The sequence below is a fragment of the Ciona robusta genome, unplaced genomic scaffold (assembly GCF_009617815.1).
Source record: "Ciona robusta unplaced genomic scaffold, ASM961781v2 AP042743.1".
Classification (NCBI taxonomy): domain Eukaryota; kingdom Metazoa; phylum Chordata; class Ascidiacea; order Phlebobranchia; family Cionidae; genus Ciona; species Ciona robusta.
In genome coordinates, this window is record NW_028323122.1 from 249,101 (window position 1) to 260,405 (window position 11,305).

Consider the following 11,305-nt stretch of genomic DNA (forward strand, 5'->3'; position numbering starts at 1 on the left):
GTTGCACGACACACACTTTAGTAATAATATTTATTACAAAGTGAATTGCATAAGAACTAAGGGAGTGCACGTGAAAACTAAAAGAATATAAAAAATAGAAATTATAAAAGTTAGTGTAAAATTATTGCATTAATAATAATATGGCTTGTGAAACTGCATACGTGAAGATTGAGCAACTTGTGAAAACTAAATGAAAAAATGTGCAAGAAAACTACTTGGTCATCACTGGTGAAATTTGTTTGGTCATCACTGCAGAACGCAAGCTTCTGACGAGGCCGAGCCATTATGATGTAATAATCCAGATTTAAAAATCGCAGAATCACCTTAAAATAAAGAAACAATTTATTAAGACATAATTTAAACAAAAACAGTGCGCTTTGACGACCGCCATTGGGTATTGATTACATATTGGATCCTCGTTGTCGCATCCCGAGGGGTAAATAATATATTCTGTTATTGTATTTACCAGCAGTTGTTATTATAGGCGCCAAACTTTTATAAACACAGGGGAGCCTGAGATAGTTGGACACACAATGCTGTTAAACAAGTTTGTTCACTAGATAATATGATGCACAAAATTTTAGGGTATGCCTGCCCACCCCGCCAACCCAGGTTTGGTGTCTATGGTTGTGATATTATAATGGAGGACTTTGTTGTTGCCAGTCACATTTCTAATGGAACTGATATTTGCCAATATTATTACAAAGGTGAAGTTTGTGTTTGTCTTGTTTTATCCACAAACCTTGGTTCTTAAAAATCATCTCCGATATTTTAAGATATTCGTAAAAATCGATGTTGTTTGATTGGTCGCGGTCGACTTCACGCATCGCTTCACGTATCTCGTTAACCGTGACCTTTCCATGACCCCCAACCGCCTCGTACAACTATGATGTAACAATGTTACTTACGCGTGGCGGGTCAACGACAATCGTTATAACTTGGGTGTTTCCGAGTTACCACATATGTAACTTTGCGGGTAATTATTTTTCTGTATGGCTGACAATTTAGACAACTCATTAGTGACGATTAAATTGGAGCAATCGCTGTTAAGTGTCTTGCCCAAGGTCACCCCACAATAGCAGCGCTGTCCTAACAACCACAATCATAACAAACCTCTGGAAGATCGAGTTTAAAGTCGTTGTTTTTGTCGAATCTACGAAAGTTCTCCCATTGTTTGGAAACCTGCATCACAATTACCATTGTTATATTTCTGAATAATTCAAACAACAAAAATAATTAAATTTGCAGCAAAAGTGACAAATAAAAACCGTGGCTAACATACAATAAACTCACAGTGAGTTGAAGTTAATTAGAACAACGAAGAGAATGAGCAACAAAACAACAGTCGTTAAAACACGCTACGGGTATGACATCACAACCCACTTGTTCGACGGTAAGATACGGGAAATGTTTCAACACTAGGTGGAGATTGGCTCGTCCTGTTACTTTGCTCACTAGGTGGGGGTGGGGAGTTGATGGTGATTTGTCTATGATGTCATGGATATTATGATGTCATAAGTATTATGATGTCATAATAACCAATATAACTAACCTGTGATGTCATTAGGGATATTTTGTGGGAAATCCCCCCTCGCGCTGTGGGGACGAAGTATTTTGGGGATTCCCGCTGAAACAAACAAAAAAATAAAGTTAACAAGAATTAAAAAAAAAGTTTAAAAAAAGTATTTGCAAAAGTTAAAATAAACAAAAAATTAAATACAAAGTAATGAGAATGGAAACCTGCTCTGTGGCTCGCTCTTGTGTCGAAACTATTTGATCTTAGGTTGGTTGGTGGAGTTGGGTTGGGTGGGTCATTTGTGGGGGGGCTGGGGTTACATGGGGTTAGTGGGTATGTGGGGTATGTTGGGGTAACGTGTACGAACCTGTGTTTGTTTATTTTCACATCGATTGGAGCATAATGGTTGGGTAGAGTGGGGAGTACCGTTTGTAGGTTGTCGTTTATTAACGATTGGTGGATGGTGTGTAACTTTGCCTACAACATAGATATCATATATAACATAGATATCATGTATAAGCAACATAGACACAACATACCTGCAACTTAACTTTATCGGGATCTGGACTAAACTTTCGACCTGGATTCTCATTCTCCCATTTCTGTAGCAAACACCTGTGCGGGGAATGAATGGGTGAATTGTAACTTATAGAACGCCATCAACCACCAACCAACCACACCTGTAATCTTTCACCATCCCCCCCAAACAGCCCGCCATTTGCTTCCGAATCTCCATCATCTCGCTGCGAAGACTTTGGATTTCCTGCCATGGAACAAATAAAAACTAAAACTATTCAATGATTTCATTGTTAGTTCGAGTGAAGCTACACCATTGTTATCAATTATTAATAAACAGTTATCTACCCTTGTTATCTACTGTGATGTCATAATACCTGGTCTCGTAAATAAACTTCTCGTTTCTTATATTCAAGTTTATGGAGCAAGCCACCAGTAGAGGGCGCCACATACAGCTCACTCTTCAACCTCAACTTGCCGACCTCATTCTCCAATTTCTATGAAGATTAAAGATTGTTAATAATTTATATTGATGAATCTGCTTCACATTTATCCCTAGAATATCTTTCATATATGCGAGTGTATTGAAGGTAAACATGAAGTGGCAATCAAATACAACATTGTGGGGTTAATTTGCTGCTATATTAATGTCCACAATACAACATTTGTTCTTTATCTCTTCTTATACGATAACGAAGTTCAAATTAATTAAAACAACGAAGAGAAGGAATAAGCAGCAAACAACAGTCGTTAAAATAAGCTACGGGTAAAACTATTTAAGTTTACTTTAATTTTTTGCCGCATCGCCTCAAAACCCTTTTCTTTTTCTTCTCTCAGTTTCAAAATAGCCGAGTCATGTTCTTCTGTTTCCTGTTGTTGCTTAGTAACCATCTCATTGTGATGTCGTTGCCATGACAATGCTGATTTGTTTTTTTCCAATCTAAAAATAAATGATGAAAAATATATTTGCAGAGAAATCTTATATTTCATTAAAACCTTACTGTCTGTTGTTGTTGCCCGGCAAGTTAGAATTATTTTCCAAATTCCATGAAAGTTTTACGAAACGAATACAATACACCTCGTAGCAACGCAACATTCTTATAGAAATCTTACGTGGATATTCTTCGCTGAGCGTCGAGCAGACGTTGGTTGAGCTCATCCATGCGCGATAACCAAACCCCTCGTTCCCGATCAACCGTGGCCAACTTATTCTCAGCCAATGAGAGTTGAGATTGACACGACGTTAGTTCAGCTAATAATGGTTGTTATGATGTCATAATTAGGGTAACAATGACGTCATAAAGCTGTGTATGATCCTTGTAAAGCTGACTATCAAATAAATGTGTTGAATTCCGTGATTCGCTGCTCATGAAGTTTGACGATTCTCGTAACCAAATAACAGTCAGGATCAAGTGTTATGAAACATGTGACAAACTTCGGGCAAGAAAATGTTTGAAAATGCAATGCAAGCAAAAAAAAAGAAAACCTAAACATAACAACCACCTTTCACTTTCTTAATTTCAACGTTAAGTTTTGATTCGTTTAAAGATCTTCGTTGCAACGCTTGATTGAGCACGAGGCGGCATGATTCGAACGAAGAAACCAAACACTTGATGAAACGATCGGCTTCCAATCGACTGTATCTGAAACATCAATTATAAATGTTGAGATAAATATATATATTGTTGTTGTTGTTGTTGTTGTTGTTGTTGTTGTTAGGTTTAAATGTGGGGGAGACCTTGTGGAAAAGTTGAGGCAAACGGTGACATCATCCAGGGTCCGTGGTTAAGTTTCCAAGGACACATATGACCATAAACACCTCACATACATACATAGACACCTCACATACATAGACACCTCACATACATACATAGACACCTCACATACATACATAGACACCTCACATACATACATAGACACCTCGCATACATAGACACCTCACATACATACATAGACACCTCACATACATACATAGACACCTCACATACATACATAGACACCTCACATACATACATAGACACCTCACATACATACATAGACACCTCACATACATACATAGACACCTCACATACATACATAGACACCTCACATACATACATAGACACCTCACATACATACATAGACACCTCACATACATACATAGACACCTCACATACATACATAGACACCTCACATACATACATAGACACCTCACATACATACATAGACACCTCACATACATACATAGACACCTCACATACATAGACACCTTACATACATACATAGACACCTCACATACATAGACACCTTACATACATACATAGACACCTCACATACATACATAGACACCTCACATACATACATAGACACCTCACATACATACATAGACACCTCACATACATACATAGACACCTCACATACATACATAGACACCTCACGTACATACATAGACACCTCACATACATACATAAACACCTCACATACATACATAGACACCTCACATACATACATAGACACCTCACATACATACATAGACACCTCACATACATACATAGACACCTCACATACATACATAGACACCTCACATACGTACATAGACACCTCACATACATACATAGACACCTCACATACATACATAGACACCTCACATACATACATAGACACCTCACATACATACATAGACACCTCACATACATAGACACCTTACATACATACATAGACACCTCACATACATACATAGACACCTCACATACATACATAGACACCTCACGTACATACATAGACACCTCACATACATACATAAACACCTCACATACATACATAGACACCTCACATACATACATAGACACCTCACATACATACATAGACACCTCACATACATACATAGACACCTCACATACATACATAGACACCTCACATACATACATAGACACCTCACATACATAGACACCTTACATACATACATAGACACCTCACATACATACATAGACACCTCACATACATACATAGACACCTCACATACATACATAGACACCTCACATACATACATAGACACCTCACATACATACATAGACACCTCACATACATAGACACCTTACATACATACATAGACACCTCACATACATACATAGACACCTCACATACATACATAGACACCTCACATACATAGACACCTTACATACATACATAGACACCTCACATACATACATAAACACCTCACATACATACATAAACACCTCACATACATACATAGACACCTCACATACATACATAGACACCTCACATACATACATAGATACCTCACATACATGCATAGACACCTCACATACATACATAAACACCTCACATACATACATAGACACCTTACATACATACATAGACACCTCACATACATACATAAACACCTCACATACATACATAGACACCTCACATACATAGACACCTTACATACATACATAGACACCTCACATACATACATAGACACCTCACATACATACATAAACACCTCACATACATACATAGACACCTCACATACATACATAGACACCTCACATACATACATAGACACCTCACATACATACATAGACACCTCACATACATACATAAACACCTCACATACATACATAGACACCTCACATACATAGACACCTTACATACATACATAGACACCTCACATACATACATAGATACCTCACATACATACATAGATACCTCACATACATACATAGACACCTCACATACATACATAGACACCTCACATACATACATAGATACCTCACATACATACATAGACACCTCACATACATACATAGACACCTCACATACATACATAGACACCTCACATACATACATAGACACCTCACATACATACATAGACACCTCACATACATACATAGACACCTCACATACATACATACATAGACACCTTACATACATACATAGACACCTCACATACATACATAGACACCTCACATACATACATAGACACCTCACATACATACATACATAGACACCTTACATACATACATAGACACCTTACATACATACATAGACACCTCACATACATACATAAACACCTCACATACATACATAAACACCTCACATACATACATAGACACCTCACATACATACATAGACACCTCACATACATACATAGACACCTCACATACATACATAGACACCTCACATACATACATAAACACCTCACATACATACATAGACACCTCACATACATAGACACCTTACATACATACATAGACACCTCACATACATACATAGACACCTCACATACATAGATACCTCACATACATACATAGACACCTCACATACATACATAGACACATAGACACATACATACATAGACACATACATACATACATAGACACATACATACATACATAGACACCTCACATACATACATAGACACCTCACATACATACATAGACACCTCACATACATACATAGACACCTCACATACATACATAGATACCTCACATACATACATAGACACCTCACATACATACATAGACACCTCACATACATACATAGACACCTCACATACATACATAGACACCTCACATACATACATAGACACCTCACATACATACATAGACACCTCACATACATACATAGACACCTCACATACATACATAGACACCTCACATACATACATAGACACCTCACATACATACATAGACACCTCACATACATACATAGACACATAGACACATACATACATAGACACCCCACATACATACATAGACACCTCACATACATACATAGACACCTCACATACATACATAGACACCTCACATACATACATAGACACCTCGCATACATACATAGACACCTCACATACATACATAGACACCTCACATACATACATAGACACCTCACGTACATACATAGACACCTCACATACATACATAGACACCTCACGTACATACATAGACACCTCACATACATACATAGACACCTCACGTACATACACAGACACCTCACATACATACATAGACACCTCACGTACATACATAGACACCTCACATACATACATAGACACCTCACGTACATACACAGACACCTCACATACATACATAGACACCTCACGTACATACATAGACACATAGACACCTCACATACATACATAGACACATACATACATACATAGACACATACATACATACATAGACACCTCACATACATACATAGACACATAGACACATACATACATAGACACCTCACATACATACATAGACACCTCACATACATACATAGACACCTCACATACATACATAGATACCTCACATACATACATAGACACCTCACATACATACATAGACACCTTACATACATACATAGACACATAGACACATACATACATAGACACCCCACATACATACATAGACACCCCACATACATACATAGACACCTCACATACATACATAGACACCTCACATGCATACATAGACACCTCGCATACATAGACACCTCACATACATACATAGACACCTCACATACATACATAGACACCTCACATACATACATAGACACCTCACATACATACATAGACACCTCACATACATACATAGACACCTCACATACATACATAGACACATAGACACATACATACATAGACACCCCACATACATACATAGACACCTCACATACATACATAGACACATAGACACATACATACATAGACACCCCACATACATACATAGACACCTCACATACATACATACATAGACACCTCACATACATAGACACCTTACATACATACATAGACACCTCACATACATACATAGACACCTCACATACATACATAGACACCTCACGTACATACACAGACACCTCACATACATACATAGACACCTCACGTACATACATAGACACCTCACATACATACATAGACACATAGACACATACATACATAGACACCTCACATACATACATAGACACCTCACATACATACATAGACACCTCACATACATACATAGATACCTCACATACATACATAGACACCTCACATACATACATAGACACCTTACATACATACATAGACACATAGACACATACATACATAGACACCCCACATACATACATAGACACCCCACATACATACATAGACACCTCACATACATACATAGATACCTCACATACATACATAGACACCTCACATACATACATAGACACCCCACATACATACATAGACACCCCACATACATACATAGACACCTCACATACATACATAGACACCTCACATACATACATAGACACCTCACATACATACATAGACACCTCACATGCATACATAGACACCTCGCATACATAGACACCTCACATACATACATAGACACCTCACATACATACATAGACACCTCACATACATACATAGACACCTCACATACATACATAGACACCTCACATACATACATAGACACCTCACATACATACATAGACACATAGACACATACATACATAGACACCCCACATACATACATAGACACCTCACATACATACATACATAGACACCTCACATACATAGACACCTTACATACATACATAGACACCTCACATACATACATAGACACCTCACATACATACATAGATACCTCACATACATACATAGACACCTCACATACATACATAGACACCTTACATACATACATAGACACATAGACACATACATACATAGACACCTCACATACATACATAGACACCTCACGTACATACATAGACACCTCACATACATACATAGATACCTCACATACATACATAGACACCTCACATACATACATAGACACCTCACATACATACATAGACACATAGACACATACATACATAGACACATACATACATACATAGACACCTCACATACATACATAGACACCTCACATACATACATAGACACCTCACATACATACATAGACACCTCACATACATACATAGACACATAGACACATACATACATAGACACCCCACATACATACATAGACACCTCACATACATAGACACCTTACATACGTACATAGACACCTCACATACATACATAGACACCTCACATACATACATAGATACCTCACATACATACATAGACACCTCACATACATACATAGACACCTCACATACATACATAGACACATAGACACATACATACATAGACACATACATACATACATAGACACCTCACATACATACATAGACACCTCACATACATACATAGACACCTCACATACATACATAGACACCTCACATACATACATAGACACCTCACATACATACATAGACACATAGACACATACATACATAGACACCCCACATACATACATAGACACCTCACATACATACATACATAGACACCTCACATACATAGACACCTTACATACATACATAGACACCTCACATACATACATAGACACCTCACATACATACATAGATACCTCACATACATACATAGACACCTCACATACATACATAGACACATAGACACATACATACATAGACACCTCACATACATACATAGACACATAGACACATACATACATAGACACCTCACATACATACATAGACACCTCACATACATACATAGACACCTCACATACATACATAGACACCTCACATACATACATAGATACCTCACATACATACATAGACACCTCACATACATACATAGACACCTCACATACATACATAGACACCTCACATACATACATAGATACCTCACATACATACATACATAGACACCTCACATACATAGACACCTTACATACATACATAGACACCTCACATACATACATAGACACCTCACATACATACATAGACACCTCACATACATACATAGACACCTCACATACATACATAGACACCTCACATGCATACATGTGCTGGAATAGGTTATGATCCCTTATGTGAATTATCTGGGTAATTACAGAGTAACTTTTTAATTGTCGTACATGAATACGACGACAATAATGCCAACATCATAGCTTTCTTTCACGCGTACGGGGAACAACCAATATAATAAATATGCATGTTTCCTCACCTTAGCTGTGGTCGTTGGTGCGTGACAGGGTTATTAAAGGTCGCGCTCCACCATAAATATCGATTGCGCAATCCTTGAAACAATTCCTCACTCTGTTTAAATAATATGTTTCAACTTTTTTCTTTAACATCAATATTGCCTTTTTCCCACATTCTCTCACTCACCAACACAACATTGCATTCCTGCTGTATCTTTGAGTATGAGGTTGGGGGATTCCCCTCCAGTGTCTTGATTATCGTTGCCACTACATCCAACAAACAAACAATGGCTGATCTGTGATGTCATAGGGGGATTATGAGCACAACATAATATTATTTATCTCTACGAATAAAATGGGAAAGTTCCAATTAATCAAACCAACAAAGAGAAGAAAATTATCAGCAAAACAACAGTTGTTAAAACATGCCATGGGTGAAAATTACTTAAGTAAACCTTATAAAAACAACATATTAACCATAAAAACACTATATTAATCGTAGAAACAATATATTAAACATAAATATAATATATTAAACATAGAAACAAAATATTGAACATAGAAACCTTATATCAAGCAGATGATCAATGGTAAATTCAACTTTTTGCGGTGAATCAAAATTTTCAATCGATTTATTCATGGCTGTGATAAACAATGCTGGTATTATTATGTGTTAACGCATAAACACCACAAACATATGGTACAAACGCTGCTAAAATATGACAAACAAAACCCGGTGCTGGTGAAGAATCTTCCCCACCTTATTTGCCAACCACTAACCCCTAACCCATAGGTTAGGTGTTGATGGTTAGGGGGTTAGTGGTTGGCAAATAAGAGACTAAGGTGGGGGAAAGACTCTTCACTAGCACCCAAACCCAGCCCGACATTCTACTTCATGCTGCACCTACTTTAAACATTTTCAAAGTGAAAACACGAACTCAAGTTTTTAGCCCGATATCGGTTAATAAACCATTTTAAACCCGATTACCGGTAAGTGCGAGTCTTAGAATCATTCTTAGCTGCAAAATTTGTGTTCAAAGTCGGGCGTTCGGGTTGAAAATAAACTTTGAAAACGCAAAAGGTTTACAATTAATGATTATTTTACACTAGTGACCAAAATACCGTAGTAACAAAGCAAAATCTCCTCGATTAAACCAACCTACGGTATCATAGCGTTGATTAAACATGCATCACCACAACAAAAGTCACATTACAACTAAACAAACAGCGTCCTTAACCACCACCGGTGGATGGCGCTGTGCAGCATTAAAAATCC

General features: G+C 37.4%; 1 protein-coding gene across 5 annotated transcripts; it reads right to left on the minus strand.

The window, feature by feature from the left end:
• Window positions 1-16: 16 nt before the first annotated feature.
• Window positions 17-11,305, minus strand: LOC149723775 (uncharacterized). Of its 5 annotated transcripts, none has more exons than XM_089893458.1 (17): window positions 11,189-11,301; window positions 10,596-10,671; window positions 10,217-10,325; window positions 10,053-10,144; window positions 3,536-3,675; window positions 3,146-3,284; window positions 2,819-2,972; window positions 2,410-2,529; window positions 2,197-2,279; window positions 2,056-2,131; window positions 1,884-1,993; window positions 1,741-1,826; window positions 1,553-1,627; window positions 1,384-1,487; window positions 1,114-1,182; window positions 743-884; window positions 17-323 (listed from the first exon to the last, which is right to left on the minus strand). In XM_089893458.1, exons 1-17 carry the CDS (start codon window positions 11,214-11,216, stop codon window positions 247-249), a joined length of 1,680 nt encoding a protein of 559 aa, XP_089749584.1. In that variant the 5' UTR covers window positions 11,217-11,301; the 3' UTR covers window positions 17-246. The 5 variants fall into 5 exon arrangements, 4 of the variants coding, with proteins under 4 accessions (XP_089749584.1, XP_089749587.1, XP_089749585.1 ...); XM_089893461.1 differs by having other exon boundaries at window positions 11,152-11,279; XM_089893459.1 differs by having other exon boundaries at window positions 11,018-11,243.

Bases quoted from the DNA above. Each gene is read 5' to 3' on its own strand.
- LOC149723775 (XM_089893458.1), bottom strand. From the start codon at position 11,216: ATGTTTAATCAACGCTATGATACCGTAG. The intron at 3,676-10,052 runs GTGAGGAAACAT...TTGATGTTTCAG, and splicing joins CACCAACGACCACAGCTAAG to ATACAGTCGATTGGAAGCCG. The intron at 324-742 runs GTTTGTGGATAA...CTTTATTTTAAG, and splicing joins GATGATTTTTAAGAACCAAG to GTGATTCTGCGATTTTTAAA.